Below are 17,274 nucleotides of genomic sequence, written 5' to 3' on the forward strand. Positions count from 1 at the left end.
GCTGGTTTATTGCAGATGGCGTTTTTCTTTATACTCGGTATTTATTTAGCCTTGTCGAGATTTTGTTCAATGGCATATCTATAATGTGTTTCTTGTAGCAAAACTCCATCCCCATGCTCTGATGTTCATATACGGGTCTAGTCGTACCAAATCGCATTCATGCCGAACCCGGGCTCTGGCACGCGCACCCGCGCCACCCTCGCCAGGAACTCGTCCTGCCAGCGGTAAATCTCGAGCCACCCCTGCTCGTCGTCGGTGATTGCGAGCCACTCGTCGGTCCAGTCCGACGGCGCGACGGCGTTGCTGTGCCCACCGCTCGTCGGCGTCGGGTTGAGCAGAATCTGCCGCTCAATCCTGCCGTCCGTCTCGGCCAGCTTGAACGCCGCCACGTAGCCCGTCAGATCGGGGCTGTTGGCGCGGGCGCTCGCAAAGAGGTAGCGTCCCGAGTGCGACACGGCGCAGACGTCGGCGCGGTACATGGTCCACCGGTCGGGTACGCCGGGCGGTATGAGCGGAAAGTGCCGCCCCGTGTACCGCGGCATGTGCGTCTCGGGGTCGACGGCGTACTCGCAGATGCGGTTGCCCTTTTCCATGAGCGCGTAGAGGTGCGCGCCCGAGGGGTGCGCGGCGACCCAGCGCGGGTGGTCCCGCGCGTCGGGCGCGTCGACGCTGCCGACGAGCTCGACCGCCGGGGAGGACGGGTCCGGGCGGCGGTGCACCCAGAGCTTGTTGGCGGAGAGGTCGGCCGAGTAGAGGTGGCGCTCGTCGGCCGGGGAGAGGACCATGCCGTGGACGCCGGTGCCGGGCTGGTACGGGTAGGTCTGGAGGTTGGCGGCGAGGGCGCCGGAGGAGGGGTCGGCGGAGAAGACGCTGCCGTGGCCGGCGTGCTGGTAAAAGGGGTTGCAGTAGACGCCGTAGGGCGGCTGGCGGGCGGCGAGGAGGAAGATGGCGCGGGTGTTGGCCGAGGGCGAGGAGGCGGCGGCTGCGGATGGGAAATGTTGTAAGTTGGGGGTGTGTGTGGTTTTGGAAGGAGACGAAGGGGAGTGTACGTACGGTCGTGGAGCATGGGGTGCGAGACTTGGTGCTTGATGGTGGTGGGATTCTCGACGGCAAAGGACGACCACTTCTTCATGGCGGCGCCGTAGATGGCGGTTTTGTTGTGCTGAACAAGGCCGCACGTTAGTGATGGAGAGCTGGACTGCGGGGGGAAAGGGTTGGGTGGGCGTCGCAAACGTTAAAGGTCATCCATGATATGGGCTCGTCGTGGGGTATTTCGGTGCGTTTCACGAGCTTCAGGGTGAGGGCCTCGTCGTCAAAGGCAAAGGTGAAGATGGCCCCCGGAGGCGTCCAGGTGCCGACCATGAGGTGGTGAATCGGCATTCTGGCGGAGTGTGGTGATGGTGATGTCGTTGGCTTGGTGGGGTGAAGGAGCTTGGGGAGAGACAGAGTCGGCCGTGGTCGCATCAATAGTCGGATAGTTTCGATACTAAATAACGGCAACTGAAGAAAGAGGCATTCTCAAATTGGCGTATTCAATTGTTCTGGGGAAAGAATTTACTTCTCCAACGCTCCGGCTTCGCATCCGAGTCTGACCCCTCCATGCCGGCCGCAGGTGCCTTTATAGTGGGGTGGGCCGTCTGAGCTCTTTGGCGGGGTGGCGGCGTCTCGGGAGATGCTACGGTAATTGTCGAGCTTAATCGAGTTAATGCGTGCTGCTAAGGGCTGGTATCTGCGTGGCATGATTCAATCAATACTGGCCCGTGTGCGCAAAGAGCCGTTTTCTTTTTCCGACCCTCACTTGGACCTTTTATCCCCCGTCCACCTTTTTGATTCGTCTGGATCCCCGACGCTTTGCGGCAGCTATACGTCACTTCACATCTTGTCATTTGCCCGTATCGCAACTTTTAACTAGCTAGCATTTTACAACGCTTGCCGCCCGGTAACTGGCTCCCGCCATCGCCGGCCTGTAGCAGTAAACCAACGGCATCGCTACTTACCCACGGCCGCAAAGTCAGTCCCCCGCTTCTGTCTACGCCGGCAGCCGGTCTTTTCGCCGGCAGACAGGACCGGCTACTCCCGCTGGTGCCGGTGCAATACGCAAGAGGCCAAAGCCTTGATTAAGGATTTGTGTTTCTGTCGCGCTTGCGTCAAATAGTAGACATATCCTCTACCCATTCATATTTTTGCCAAGTCACATTTGTTTGCATCCCATTGTGACATCGTCGTCGAACACCCTTGTCGCACGTCGCTGCACACATGTAAACACATTTTCTATATGGCAGGATTGCCTCGGATGCAAACGGCGCGGTGAAGAACGCGGCAAGTCTACCGCCGATGAGAGTAGCCGGTACTGGCTCTACTGCTACCACCCGATGGCCTACTCGCTGCCCATCGACGGACCAAGCTACACGCTGTTACGTTTCATATGGCAGGCACGCGATGCGGTCGGGAAAGATCCACATCATGGCATTTTTTTGTAGTCGGGAGAGAAAACATGGCGGCCGACGGGGGGCATGCGAAACATTGCGACTTACACAGACCAACAGGTCGCACCATCCGAGTAAAAGGACTGCGCGACACAGCTATGCCCCAAAGACGTCTTTGGCTGGAGACTGACACTGTCTTTGCCGTCGAGGATAATCTGGTTGTCGGTCTCAAAACCTCTGGCGGGCGCACTCGACCTTGAGTACAATGTCGCGCTCTACCCCAAGCGCTACAAGGGCAATCGGTCCAGATGAGTCTCTGTCGCAGATGAAACATGAGATCTAATTTCGTTTCCGTGAGACAAAGATCTCAAGGTCTGCAAGCTGTCGGAACCTTTTGGAATTCAAACCGCAGGTTCGTAACTTGTACATGTACATACTTGTGATATCCCAGCGCCGCCTCGCAAGGGAGGCCGACACAATCCGCCGTGGGGCTCACCATACAAATGTCGCGACAGCTGTCTGATGACGGATTGGGGAAAATACTTGAAAGTCATGCCGGGAATAAAATCGCCGACTTGGCTGGCGTACTCTGTAGTCATGGGAATGGCAAGAAGAAGTTGTACTTTAAACATGATTAAGCTCAACGGCTTACACATTTAGCATGTCATGGCTGCTGCGTGAGCCCGGCGCAATCGATCCTAGGTAGTTGGCGACTGCGAACAGGAAAGTCATCTGCATCAACGCCACCAGATAAATCTAGAAGGACTTTGCTAAACTCCCAATCAGTCTCAAATTAATTATCAGCCATCCTGACAAAAGCCTTTGTTTTATTCTTGCGCTTGGGCTTGGGCTTCTCCGCTCTCCCTTGCATGCACGTCACTCACCTGCTCAGCTAACCTGCAGTGGCCGTTGCGGATACCACAAAAAAGGTGGGGGTTGTCACGGCAACGCCCCTCCATAAACAACGCTCGCATCTCAACGCATTGTCTGTCTGTCTGATGCGCATACGGCGCCCGATGGCTGTGCTCCTCTCAGCGGCCAAGCAAAAACGGCTTTTTGAGTTTGACTCCTTCTTCTCTCTTCTCTCTTCTCTTCATCTTGTTGTTTTTTTCTTATGTACCATTCTTCCCACTCTGTGTGGTCTTTTTTTATACTTCATTCTCATGGGCATCCATTCTTGAGCAGATCTACATAAATTCGCTTGGGAGGGCTACGGACATTGAGCATATATGCCTGCTCCCCTATTCAACCCTCACGCTATATATTCAATCACCTGGTGAAGCATTGTTGTATTCGAGTCTTGCTGCTCTCGGCTCGCTATCAGCACTGCTTGTCCCTCGAGGGTGCATGACGGCCACTTCTGCATCGCCCGCCAAAGCCGACAGACACGGATAGCTACAGAACAGCTCATACTACGGCATCCAACTGCGAGGCTCAAGTTTTGGTCCAAACAAAAGATGGCGATTGGAAACCTCGGCAACGCTGCCCCTGTGGCTCTCGGCGAAATCCAGCGCAACCAGCAAGACCGCTCACCAATAAAGTCCAAAGACGACGGGCACGGTCGATCCAAGTCTCCGACCAAGTCCCCGACCAAGTCGGCCTTCCCTAGCCTCAAGTCCATAGGCAATAAATGGGGTTCCGAACGAGCTGCCGCCTCGCGCGAACCATCTCCCACAAAGCCTCCAAAGTCCAAAAAGTCCTCCTCAAACCTCGCCGGTTTGCTCTCGCGGCCCAAATCCTTCATCAACTTGCGCGGGGCTAGCAACGAGAATAGTCGACCACCTTCGACGAGCGATAAAGAGAATCGAAGCCCGGAAGGGCCTCCGACAGAGCACGCACCCATCTATGCACAGTTCACATCGACGAGTGACGACAGGCCGAAAAAGGAGAGACCGCAATCGTGCCACCCGTCAATGCATGCGCCGAGCCTGCAATATCCTAGCAAAGACGCTCTCCGGACCCCCCAACAAGATGCTCATGACAGGCCGGTCAGTACTGCTGGCTTCAGAGGTCACACGCGCGGCCGATCCGTCGCCGCTGCTGAGCCGACCATGGAGCCTGGTGAGATTGCAAAGCACCTCGAGGCACTGCTTGACCGCCGCAACATCCCCCAAAACCAGCGATATAAGATGCGCAACCTCAGTGATACAATCAAGATGGAGTTTATTCGACAGGACTGGGCCGAGATGAAGGCCGGTCAGACAGGCAGCCTGTCCAGCAGCGACGGCAAGGCCGCCACCGCGGTCGAGTCGGAGGGCGAGGACGAAGCCAGCAGCAAACGGGCACGCGGTAGAAGCCGTGGCCGTAGCTTTACCTTTTCGCGAAGCAAGCGGGATCGGTCCACTTCCAAGAAGCCCAAGACGGAGGGTACTCTCGGGCGCCATTTCCGCAGCAAATCCACAGAGAGCGTGGGACGGGACCGCCCCGAGTCCTCCGGCGGCAGCGCCGGCTCCAGCGTGCTCTCCAAGATCAAGTTCCAGCAGGGGCCGGGTGACTATGTGGCATATCTCCGCAAGGTCCAGAAGCCCGAGGTGGTGGAGGTGGGCAAGCTGCACAAGCTGCGTCTGCTGCTGCGCAACGAGACCGTGGCATGGACGGAAGACTTTATCCGCCAGGGCGGCATGGAAGAGATTGTCGGTCTCTTGAACCGCATCATGGAGGTTGAGTGGAGGTGAGTTTGCTACAGCAACTTGATCTTGACACAAACTTGACTGACAATCACGCACAGGGAGGAGCACGAAGACGCCCTGCTTCACGAAAACTTGCTGTGTCTCAAGGCGCTGTCCACGACGGCGCTCGGCATGGAGTACCTGCATACCGTGCAGGCCGACCTCTTCGCCAAGCTCCTGCACATGATCTTCGACCCCGAGAAGAAGGGCCCCAGCGAGTTCACCACGCGCAACATCATCACCTCTGTGCTCCTCATGTACATCTCGTCGGCCTCGCCCGCCGAGCGCATCATCCGCGCCAAAAACGTCCTCGGCCACCTGCGCGACCCGCAGCCCAAGGAGGAGGACCAGCTGCCCTTTCTGCTCGGCATCCACCAGGAGCGGCCCTACCGCGTGTGGTGCAAGGAAGTCGTCTCGGTGACTAAGGAGGTCTTTTGGATCTTCCTGCACAACATGAACGTCATTGCCCTCCGCTCGGATCTCGCATCGCCCGAAGCCGCTGCGAGCCCCGTCGAAGACGCCTCCTCGTTTGGCGGCGGCCACGATCCCGCCGCGCCGTACGGCTACATGCACCGGCACTTTGCCGCCGAGCGCCCGCCGGTCGCGGCCGCGCCGTACGTCGGCGGCGTCGAGTGGGATGCCACAAACTACCTCGCCTCGCACGTTGACCTCGTCAACGCCATCGTCGCCTGCACGGCCACGCGCGACGCCCGCAACGCGCTCCGCGCCCAGCTCCGCATCTCGGGCTGGGAGCGCTGCATGGGCGGCAGCCTACGCCTCTGCAAGGAAAAGTTTTACGGCAGCGTCCACGCCGCGCTGCGGACGTGGGTCGCCGCCGCCGTCGAGGACGGCTGGGACGTCCGCGACGTGCGCTTCGGCCCCGAGCCCACCAGCAGGGCCGCGTCGCCGCGCAAGACGACCGCCGGCGCCGCCGCTGCGGGAGCCAAACAGGTGCAGGAGGCCCCGAGGCTGGACATGCCGCGGTTTGACCTGGGCCTGTAATCGGGCTGTCGACAGACAGTGACGGGACGTTGCTGGGTATTGTGTTGTGGGGGTCACGAGACGAGGCCAGGGAGTTTGATGTTTCGATCATTGGGCTTGCTCTTGATGGATTATGCCTTGGTTGTATATCTTTTTTTCTTTTCGACTTTTGTCATTTTCTCTCTTCTTCTCTTGGTTCCCTGGTTTGTATTCTTTACAGGGACCACACCACTTTCCTTTTCTCACGGCATGGGCATTTTCGGACATGGGTTTTCACTCTAGCATGTTAATGAATTGATGAATACGAATCTCTCCTTCTCTCTCACTTGTACAGTTTGTTTACGGTTTCACTCGAGGCAAGATGACAGTCCCGATTCTCTCCCCCCGAACTTGTGACACGTCTTCTTTCTATCCTACACATCCCTGTCGTCAACGTTGGCTTTTTATATTGCTAGCTTGTCATCCTCGGTGGCGCTGAAAGGCCTCCTTGACGGACACGCCAAGAGCCACGTCGGCCTTAGCCTTGTCGTCGGCAGAGGTCAGCTTGGGCAGCAGCTCGAGGACCTGCGCGACCTTGTCTCGCGGGATGACGACGACGCCGTTGACGGGGTCGTTGACGGCGAGGTCGCCGGGCGTCACGAGCACGCCGTTGATCGTCAGCGGCACTTCTCGAGCCCAAGGCGTGCTGCTACCGCCTGACCCGACAGTCGATGTGCCGAGCGCCCATATCTGTTACGTTATTAGTATGTATGCACAGTGATTTGAGTTTGGAACAGCTTCGTCGACGTACAGGCAGCTCAGTACTCTGGAGCTCCACCAGGTCTCGCACGCGGCCAGCCACGATGATACCCTTGAGGCCCAGCATCTTCATGCGCAGAGCCATGATGCCTCCGCATATAGCGTTGGTCTGACCAGGGGCCTGCTGCATGACAGCAAACGTCCCGGGAACTGCATTGTCGACCCAGTGGGTGTCTTTGGGGAAGTTGGGCGCAGGCCGTGTGCTGGTTGAGGTGGGATCCTCATCCTTGGCCGTGAACAAGACTGTGGATACGGGCGCTACGGTCACCTTTTCTTCCTTACTGCTGCCAGTAGACGAATGTCGTGGGCTATACTGGGTGAGGTCGGCGATGAAGCCGGCACCGGGTACCTTGAGCTTGAGGAGCGCATCGGAAACGTCACAAGCCGTATATTTCTCCAGCTCGCCAATGGCCTGGGCGGAAACAGAGGAAGACATGGTTCGTTTGTGCGCGCAGCTAACTGTTTTGGCCGGTGCTGCAGCTCGTCTATTACTTGATATGATTGATCGTGGTCGCGTAGAGTGCGTGGTATATGCCCGGAAGCTAGCGGCACAGAATAAGCTCGCTCTTCCGGTAGTAATCGTCGGTAATGCGGCCCACACGAGCTCTCGGTAGGTCGTGCGGCCAATCAGCCTCGGAGAGGCCATGGCTCTCGGAGCTATGTGGATGGGTGCGCCGAGCTCTGCCGGCCAGGGAGAAGAACGTTTTCGCACCGGACGAGCAAGTCTCGGGATCGCTGGCCGGGCGGCACGCTCGTTACTTCTCGGTGAGAGGCTGTCGCGGAGAGCTGCGGCGCAGGATCAATGGGACTGGTATGCAGGCGACAGAAGCACGCGAAAAGGATCAAGGCTGATCCCTGCAAGGTGAAGCTCTGATACGCTCGAGTGCGAAACAAAGAAAGAGTTGACTGCACGCCGTAAAGAGCGGTGTTGGCAGCAAGTGAAACTTTGGCTTGTGAAGATGCAGAAAAAGAGACAAGAGTCAACAACGGCTTGGCTGCCCATCGTATTAGCCTGGACCTTGCCGCAGTCGGTGGAGTGGCCCGCCAACAAGTCTGCAGTAGTTAGCAGCAAGGCATATGCTCAATGTCAGCCACTCGCGTTGTGTGATTGACACGCTGGGGCTTATGTCAAATCATTTCGCTGCAGGGACAGATAGCCAGCCAGCCTTCTGGGGTAAAATGATGCCGTAGCTTGTTCAGAGCTGCTCTTCATCGAAGCCCAATTGTGGCCTCAAATCCACCAAAGACAACCAAAACCAGTAGTTGAGCACGGCTAGGGCAATGCAATGCAATGCTCAGCGACCGGAGGTGCAGCCGTTCGAGCCCCGGAGAATCGGCGAGGTGGAGAAGTGCAGGACAAGCGTTGGTGTCCCGTATCGTCGTGCGCCTCTTGGAGCTATCAGAGTGTGAATCATGTAGCTGTTAGTTGAGCTCAGTCGGTATTGGTTCCCGTTGATGGCCGCATGGATTGTATCTATACATGCACGAATCCCCCTGCGCCTGGGTTGTGTCGGAGAGAAGTCGGGCAGTGCAAGTGGGAGTTGTTTTCTGGTTTGTAGCTCAACCGCGGGCCGACAGCTGGCAGCTGGCAGCTGCCCACACCACATGCGACATTGAGCCAGCAAACGGCCGGCATCGCATCGCATAGACATGCCTTGTGGGCTTCCGATTAAACTCGGACGCAAGTCCCATTTTCTACAGTTGAGTCTCGTGCATCGATACGGAAATTGGCCGCTCGGGGTGAAGAGGATTTCTGCAGCAAAACTAATGCCATGCCCGCCTCTAGTGTCCCGTCACCCCAGTCAGATGTTGCTTCAATACGCGGAACACGCGCGAGCTGTTCCGCCGTCGAGTCGTAGGCAAGTTGTGCATGCAACTAGCTGCACACTCAGAAGAATTCTTAATAATACTCCATGGTCAAAATTCGTTTACTGGCATTGTTAGGGCAACACGACGCCGGCCATTCGTCTCCACCGCCACCGGCGCGCCTCTGCAAGTCGGATGGCACCAACATCTGCACGCAATGCGGAGCAGGCACTGGGCTGGCCCGACAGCAGGCCCGCCTCTCAGGGCATAGTCGCCATCCAGAAAGTTGGGATCACCAAAGCTTGGTTGCAGCACTAGCCGTCGTGCATGGATATGTTTGTCGAGGCATACCATCTGCCGGCCGGTGTTGCGGTCGTCTGGATTGCCATTTTGAGAACAGTAGCTCCCGCACCTTCACGCTAGTGCTAGTACAGTATGTGAACAAGGTTGCCATACTTCAGCTAACACGCGCAGAGGGAGGACAAGACTGTAACCGAAAGCTGTGATGCAAACTTTTAAGCCTGACACGACGCAGGCCGTCTATCGAAGCAAGGCTAATGCAACATCGCTGGTGCGGCACGGATCTCTTGTACGACACACTCCCCATGGGAACACCCTGTCGCAACTTTCCCGCCGGCCGGTTTGATTGCTTGGTTGTGCGTGAGGGCCAGGTTCCCAAACAGGCAACTGTCCGCCCTGCATCCCGCCACGGCCGTCTGGAGGTGCAGGGGAAGCCTGCTGGATAGTGGGCGAGCTGCAGTTCAGGGCCACAGGCAAGCTTGCCCTGCTGCCTTGGAGTTATCTTTGGACGTCTGTCGGGTTCAACACGGCTGGCAATTCTTCTGAGTACGGGGGTTAACTTAGTGGCAGTGGGCTTGTCGGTAACCAGCAAGACAGGACTAGTGCCCGCTAATAGAGCTGTAGCTTTCGGCGGCTAGGCTATTAAATGGTGCTAAAGCTGAGCCCTGGGCCGTGGGGGGTATTCTCTTGGCCCAACATGCCAGGGATATGCCTGCTAGTGTTGGCGGATATCGCTGGCCAGCAAAGAGCTTTATCCTGGCCCATGGTTGTGAGTGGACAGCAAGCCAGCCAGTCGAGACAAGAGTGCAGAGGCACGGATGGGGATTGGAGAAATATGTCTCCAGCCTCAACCAGACTTGACAAAGAGAAACGGCGCCGAGACTCCACAGGGCGGCTTGGAGAAACGACAAGTGTTATTCTCATAAACCAGGAGAGCAACCAGGTTGCCAGGACAGGCGAGCATCAACGGTGGATGGAGTCGATTGAGGTGCTTCTGCAAGCCCTGTGCAAGCCACACACAGGGCCGTGGAGTGCGTATTTTGGGCGTCAAGGGTTCCTTTGAGCAGTATCTTTGGTGCTGACTTACCTAGCAACGCAACTTGCGAATCTAGTCTGATAGCAACCTGGAGATATTGGCGAAGAAGCTAAAGGCATTGTCTACAGCACTAGGTAGGTAGGTACCTAGCCCACGGGTAAGGTAGGCTACCACTAACCTGAAACGCAGCCTGGCAGCTGGACGACGCCGGAGACCCGTCTTGTAGCACGGTGCCGGATTGCTCGCCGGCGTGGCACGCGGGAATACATGTATTTGGAAGGGGCGCCAAAAATTCATGATTTGTATTTCCGCCTTGGAACCAATATATTTCATATTGATTTGGTGCAGCTTGTGGTGCTACAATGACTGTGGACGCTTGCCCTGGCCGGCACAGCACTGCCCGTCCATCCACCATTGTACCCTTTGCGCTGTTGCTGCTCGGTCACTCGTCGCCGTCGGGCCATCCGCTCCCACATCCACATCACACCTAATCCATCCCCTCATCCCCTCATCCATCCGTCCACCCCCCTCCGCCCTCCGCCCTCCTGCCAACTGTTGCTTCTCTTCGTCTGGTCTACCTTCGTGCCGCCGCAGCCCAGCTCACAGACTCGCCGTGCCTCGATACGGCTGTAGCAGCAAACAAGTATCACCGTCCTTGGCCACACGCCGGCGCGCCGCATCCAGCCGTCCAGCTCGCAGCCACCAAGGACAAGCATCACCACTTGCGACTCGGGACGTTGTCACCACCACCGCCCAGGGAACTATCTCGCCCCACCCCCCACCTGGCAGCGTCGCAGACGCCCAGACGCCCTTGAGGCTCGCCAGATCTCGGGGCCAAACCTGCACGCCGCTGCACCGCACCGCACCGGTTGACAGAGGGTGTCCCATAGTACAACCTAGCCCAAAACATACTTGCGTAGGTACCGAGCTAGGATCCTCGCCGACCCTTGCCGTCGAAATGTCCATAAAGTAAGCTCTTTCGTTGCTCGTCCCCGTTTCCTCCTTCTTCATCTCTCGCCTGCCCACCACAGACCGCGCTGCCTTGGACGCCTCCCAGCTACCTCTACGTCGCTGCCTCCCTCGTTGCGTCGACGCAAATTCTTTCCTCTTTCCCGCCGTCGACGCCAATAATCCTCTACTCCATCTCCGCCTCGCTCCTTGATTGCCTTTCGACGCCCCGATACATCCTCATGGAGCCATGGGCTCCGGTCCTGGCCTATGATGGACAACCCTCATGACTACCTCATCTCCTCGCCTGCTCCGCCTCGGCCGATAAACCCTGACAATGCGCACAGTTGGGTCATGCTCAACGAGAGCGGCTTCGTCAAGCTCGCAAACGAACGCATCCTCCTCAAACTCGACTCCAGAATCTCATGCGACCTCTCCGTCCCTCAGGAGCTGCGGGCCACCGGCGCGCAATTCCATCGCAAAAGTGACAAGGGCACCTTGTTCCTGACAAACAAAAGAGTACGTAATACCGTCTCTATCGTTGCAATTACATGGTGCATCAACTAACAGCTCCTCCGGTAGATTGTCTACCTGCCGACCAAAGCAACGCAAGAACCAAAATTCGAGTCTTTCAGCGCCCCCATCCTCAAATTCCAAGATTCATCAACATCCTCGTCAATGTGGTGGGGTTGGGTATGGAAATCAGACTGCATTCCGGTCTCCGGTGGCGGGATACCACCAGACCTACCCCGAGTCGAAGTCAAATTTACCTTTTCCGACGGTGGCATGATGGAGTTTAACGACGCCTATATCCGGCTACGCGAGAGACTTTTCCAATTCCAAGAGATGCGCCGAGAAATGGGGCCCGGCGCAGACATCCCGGACGAACCCTTGCCCGCATATGAAGCTGCTGGCTCTGCTCAGCAATCAACTGCCGGCACGTTAGGCGTCCCCGGTCCCGGCCACACTCGATCAGAAAGCTCATCAAGCCTCCGCGCACCCGACGGGCCCCCTCCCGACTATAACGAGGCGCAGGCTCAACAGCTTAGCAACCGACTGGAGGATCACATTCGAGACGGAGTCAATAGAGGAGAAAACGATCTGTAATGTGACCTCGTGGTGGCAACTGGCACGACTACACACGAACCTAGATTTGATGGCCTGAGCCACCGCTGTGGCGTTATGAGAAGAATTTTGGTACAGCAATAAATGGCGTTGAATTTATGGCGTTTTCATTTTGCACTTATACAGAATTCATTATTACTAGTTTGCCTCCAAACGAAGTGGGCAGTTAAGCTGCTGGGTTGAGGTCCAGTTAGGCTATCGTTCACGCCACGCAGCGACGGCATCAGCATTAGCCACTCCGGCGAAGCAAATTATTTAAATTCAATTTACTGGGCCACTTCATAAAATAAATACAAAGTCTCAACGCCTCTTGCACGTGTAAGCCGACGTCGACCTATAGACGCTAGGATGATACAGGTGCGTCATGTGACTGTCCTCGTGACTGCACCTTCAAGCAGTGGGACCAATCAAAATGCCTCAATTCCTGACCAGTTTTCGCTCCGCGATTTTGGCCGAGAGCTCCCGACCACTTTTGATTCAACCCAAGACTACTCCAACCGCAGCACAAAACCAATTGGCCTTTGTTGGTTTTCCAGTTCATACACCATGGGTATCTGGGACGCATTTTCCGAAATTGTCGAGGCCGTGACGCCTTGGAGCGTCGTCGAGGCTGAGGCCCCTGCCGCGGCTCCTCAGGTAAGCAGATCCCGACACCCCTTGTGACTGAGCGACAGAGCGGCGCTCCGAGGCCATTGACCCGACCGAGGGGTCGCACGCGAGCCATCACCCATCGAAGCAGCTGGAGCTGCCAATTTTTGGCCGAATGCAATGGCTTTGCTGACGGGAGATGCAGGAGGAGGAACCCGTCGAGGAGGCCAAGGAAGAGACCAACGAGGAGGGCAACGAGGAGGCCCAGGCTGAGGACGCCGAGAAGGAGGAGGAAGAGGGTGAAGAGGGTGAGGAAGATGAGGAGGAAGAGGAGGAGGAGGAAGATGACGAAGAGGAGATTGTCGACCCCAAGGATACCCTCGAGGAAGGTCCGTGAATACTCCCCGTCTACGTCACAACGAAACATCGCATGGACAAGCGCATAATTTTTTTGCGACTCGGATACCAACGGCGATTGTTTCTGTCGACACTGCGATACTCCTTTTGAGCGATTGACATACTGACTTTGCCGTACAGAGTGCAAGCAGTCCAAGCAGTGCTCCGGCCCCAAGCACCACTTCGACGACTGCGTCGAGCGCGTCCAGCAGCAGGAGAGCGAGGGCGAGGCCAAGGAGGACTGCGTTGAGGAGTGTACGTTGCCCCGATCTCTTCCGATTCCATCCGCGATGCCGACTTGCCGTATACCGACAAGACCAAACACCAATACTCTCTGCTGAACGCGAAGAAATTCGTTGCTAACATGAGCGTGTATAGTCTTCCACCTTGCTCACTGCGCCACCGCCTGCGCCGCCCCCAAGCTGTGGTCCAAGCTGAAATAAGCTGTTCCGCACCACGAAACTACAATGCACGCGGTATTACGTTCGGCCGAAACCAAAAAAAAACAAACCAAACCGAATGACTGTTGTTTTATCCCAACTCTGATGATGTATAAAAACGGGAGCGGGAGCGAAAGTGAGGAGAGAGAGGATAGAAGCATGAGGAGGAGGAGGAGGAGGAGGAGACGAGGAAATAGAGCATGCTTTGGCATGGCCTCGTCCGTGTGTGTGTGGTCGGCCGCACGTTTATTGCTGTTGTAACAAAGGTTTTGGGCCTAGGGCAGAATTTCTTGGGAGAGCCTGCTCGGGGCTGCAGTCCTCCATGTACGACCCGAGGACTGGTTTTGTATCATACGCTTCAGCGCCTACAATAGAATTTTCTCTTGATAATGATTTATGCACCTTGGTGGCTCTGCTGGTGCAAAGGCGAGGGTGTAGCACGGCGGCAGTTTTGGCAAGTATGTGTCAAAGCCGTGCGCGCTTGGATATAAACCAAACGACACGCATGGGAAGAAGGCTATCGAGCATGTTCGGGAAGCCGAGGCATCGCATTTGACTGTTCGTGGGTCGATTGCTGTTGCAACTCGGCACTCCGACCGATTTGCTTACCCGGGAGGCAACACATTTATAGTACCGAGGCGTGTCGTGCTGCTGAAGCACGTCGAGTGTTCCATTTTCCCATTTCCCAGGCTTGGTCTCGAAAAGATGGCGTTGGATAATGCCGTCTATGGGCAATCCCCTTGACCCAATAGTGTTGTTTCCGCAGTGTGCGCCGGGTTGTCAATAGACACACACGCAAGCCACGTCAACATGCAAACGGCAAAGGTTCGCAAGGCATGATGTCTCCCAGCCTAGGGGCCGTTGACACCGCATTTCATTTACATTCATCGCAAGGAAAGACAACGACGATGTCCATGCGAAAGATGCTACGCAAATCATATAGCAGCCACGGGGTAGGCTGGATGTGCTCTGGCTTACACTTATGCTATCTGGCTATGTATGTGATAGCATTGACAGAAGCACAAGACACGACTTTGTAACCGAAAATCTTGGAATGTACTATATGGTTCCTGAAGTTGACTTCTTCTTCTTCTTCTTCTTCTTCTTCCTCTTTTCGTCAGATTCGTTCGTTGTGCCCAGGCGGCGTCCCGGCTCAGCTATATCGCGGTGGCTACAGAACCGTCCAACTTTGGGCAGCCCCAAAAACACTTTACGTCGTCCATTCCCTTCCGGTCCATTTGTATCTTGTCTGGCTTATAATTGCGTGAAAAGCGCTGGGTTGTCGGGTGATGGGCGTGGTTGAGGGGAGCACTAAAGCGAAAGAGGTAGGCTTGAAGCAACGGTAGCCGAGGAGCGTTTTTTGGGAGCATGTCGGTCGCCAGACAACGGGAGCAGCAATAATGGCATTGTATACAACGTTGGGACTGGTTTTTTCGCCTCTTGCGCAATGAAAAGCTTGTTCTCTGCAAAAACGGACGTAAAATCCAAGAAGAGACGCACGAGATCACATTTCAAGTAGGCAGTCTAGCATTGTAGCGGTGTTTTGAGCCCTGTTACAGAAGGAGGGCGAGTGACATACTCGGCGCATAGTTGCGCATCAAATCGACGCGAGGGGGGCAACGGAATGTATTGGAATAGAAACGACACAGGAGAAGTTTAAAGATGTATTTAGGGCAACGAGCTCGAAACTGCGCTCGCAGCGGGATGAAGTATTCATGGAATAGTAAGTTCCGCTGTAGCAGGAAGAAGAAATGCAGTAAAAAAGTGGTGAGCGGAGCCAACAGCCGGCTGGGGCACGTTTCAGCGGCCGCAGCAACTTGATTGGTATATCGTTTTAATGCCTGCTGACGAAAAGTAATACTGAGAACAACGCGGGCGAGTCAAGAACGGTACTGGTAGTGGTGCGTACTCCGGAGTGACAGCCGGATGATTCGGGTGTCAATGCGAAAATGAAAGAGAGGCTCGAGTATAACTTTGTGAATAGAGAGACGACAGTGCGTGCTTTCTACTGTTATTCTGCTGTACAAGTGGACCCGCGGATTTATGCAGAGCCCATTTGCAGTTCGATTAGCGACTAAGCTTGGAAGGAAGACGGAGAAGCGCAATATGAAAAGAGGAAGAAAAAAGGTGGCACATTTACCAAGGTGGCATTGAAGATTCTAGCTTGTGATGGAGGGTCCGGACAGGGGGCCGATGCAGACTCGCGAGTCGAGACATTTGAGTGATCCCTGAAGGGTCCACGTTTTTCTGCATGCTGCAGGCATTGATGGCGGCATGCCATGGGTATCTACGGAGTTACTAATGTGCATCATACAGTATTCATCGCGCTATCGATGAATTACCAGCAGACTCTAGAGCGAGAACCATGTCGACAAAATGTCACTGGAGGAAAGAGCTGAAATGAAATGTGTTAATGAGGAGGCGTTTTACAGTGGACTGAGGCTCGCGGCCGTCTTGCCTGTTGTGGGCGGTGGCGCTTTGGGCCAGGAAATGGGCAAAAAGGATGACAGATGGGACGGTGGCGCGAATTCACACTGACTGGATGGATTGGACGGAGATTTATTGCTTGTGTTTTTTTTTTGTTTTTTTTTTATATAGATTTTGCGTTAATGCTGGACCGACGACCATTCCATGGGTTTGCGGACGTCTGTGCGGCCATCAACTGTGCAGCATGCCGCCGCCGCCGCCGCCGCACACGTGGCAATGTTCAATCTTGGGACTACCTAGTAAATCTGTGTTGACTCGGGTTGTGACATTTTGGGCCATCTTTGCGAATTGCGCATCAGATGACGATGTAGTGAGCGGAGAATGGAAATTGAAGACAAAAAGCGAGCAACGTGGACAGCTCGCACGTCCCTTGGACAGTGGAAAAACCTTGTCGGGAGGCATCTTGATTAGCCTGATGGAGGTGGTGGTCTTGGTGGCGATGGGTTAAATGTCCGAGGTCCGCGACTCGTATCAGCAGCACACAGACGCGAGCGATAACAGCGAGAACCTTATTATCGCAAAGGGAGCACCCAACCACCAGCACGGATAGGTAGGTACCTCTAGTAGTCGGTTGTGCATGTAGAGCCGCTCAAGCCTGCTGTCGTCTACGGATACTGCCCCCCAAGTCACCGTAGCCACCGCACAGTCCTTCTGTCTGCAAGGGACCGAGTGTCATGTGTAATCATGGGAATCCAGTGTGAGCGGCGAAAGAGGCAAGGCCATACGAACGCCAGAGGAAGGAGGCTTGCAGGCTGCAGGCTAAGCTACAGGCTGCAAAGGGTCGTGTCAAGTGCGGAACTAGGTAGTCTTGTTATTTCCTGCAACGAATCAGTTGTCAGTGTCAGTGTCAGTTCTTGCAAGGGACGGCCTCGTACGGCTGCAGGCTGGTGGCGCATCTGGGGCCGGCTCAAGTGGCTTTTCTTCTTTCTTTCTCTGGCAGGGATGGGGGGAGGAATCGCCCTGTGGCCCTATAACTCGCCTGCCGCAGACCGCTATAGGGGACCCAGATGGCTGATTACAGGGGCCGGTGGACGCAACGTATGGGGGACGAGGGGAATTTTCAGTGGCAACAGGCGGGTGCTACCTTGGGGCACGGGGCGGCTGGGGTTGCAGTGGTCGCGGCCACTAATGTCCCAGTAGGTATCTACTTGGTACGGGGCCGTCCAGCCTGCCAGAGGAGAATATTGATACACTTGCTGAGCTATTAACACCATCTAGCAAGACGCAAATACATGGTTTGCTGTTCTCACAACAAGTCAATTCGCGCCTTGAAG

At 55.8% G+C, this 17,274-nt stretch overlaps 5 protein-coding genes across 5 annotated transcripts; 3 read left to right on the plus strand and 2 right to left on the minus strand.

Annotated features, from left to right (window-relative positions):
* Positions 1-137: 137 nt before the first annotated feature.
* LMH87_010986 (uncharacterized protein) lies at positions 138-1,380 on the minus strand (the record flags this gene model as incomplete). Its single annotated transcript, XM_056200053.1, has 3 exons — positions 138-982; positions 1,054-1,162; positions 1,234-1,380. The coding sequence occupies 3 exons, from the start codon at positions 1,378-1,380 to the stop codon at positions 138-140; spliced, it is 1,101 nt and encodes a 366-aa protein (XP_056051942.1).
* A 2,503-nt stretch (positions 1,381-3,883) lies between these two features.
* LMH87_010987 (uncharacterized protein) lies at positions 3,884-6,097 on the plus strand (the record flags this gene model as incomplete). Its single annotated transcript, XM_056200054.1, has 2 exons — positions 3,884-5,097; positions 5,155-6,097. The coding sequence occupies 2 exons, from the start codon at positions 3,884-3,886 to the stop codon at positions 6,095-6,097; spliced, it is 2,157 nt and encodes a 718-aa protein (XP_056051943.1).
* A 438-nt stretch (positions 6,098-6,535) lies between these two features.
* On the minus strand, positions 6,536-7,310 carry LMH87_010988 (uncharacterized protein; the record flags this gene model as incomplete). The annotated part of the gene is made up of 2 exons (XM_056200055.1): positions 6,536-6,805; positions 6,867-7,310. 2 exons carry the CDS (start codon positions 7,308-7,310, stop codon positions 6,536-6,538), a joined length of 714 nt encoding a protein of 237 aa, XP_056051944.1.
* Positions 7,311-10,974: 3,664 nt separating this feature from the next.
* On the plus strand, positions 10,975-12,071 carry LMH87_010989 (uncharacterized protein; the record flags this gene model as incomplete). Its single annotated transcript, XM_056200056.1, has 3 exons — positions 10,975-10,985; positions 11,312-11,483; positions 11,547-12,071. The coding sequence occupies 3 exons, from the start codon at positions 10,975-10,977 to the stop codon at positions 12,069-12,071; spliced, it is 708 nt and encodes a 235-aa protein (XP_056051945.1).
* Positions 12,072-12,437: 366 nt separating this feature from the next.
* Positions 12,438-13,516, plus strand: LMH87_010990 (uncharacterized protein; the record flags this gene model as incomplete). Its single annotated transcript, XM_056200058.1, has 4 exons — positions 12,438-12,725; positions 12,883-13,066; positions 13,215-13,328; positions 13,452-13,516. 4 exons carry the CDS (start codon positions 12,438-12,440, stop codon positions 13,514-13,516), a joined length of 651 nt encoding a protein of 216 aa, XP_056051946.1.
* Positions 13,517-17,274: the final 3,758 nt, after the last annotated feature.

This window comes from Akanthomyces muscarius, chromosome 4 (genome assembly GCF_028009165.1).
Source record: "Akanthomyces muscarius strain Ve6 chromosome 4, whole genome shotgun sequence".
In the NCBI taxonomy this organism is placed as follows: domain Eukaryota; kingdom Fungi; phylum Ascomycota; class Sordariomycetes; order Hypocreales; family Cordycipitaceae; genus Akanthomyces; species Akanthomyces muscarius.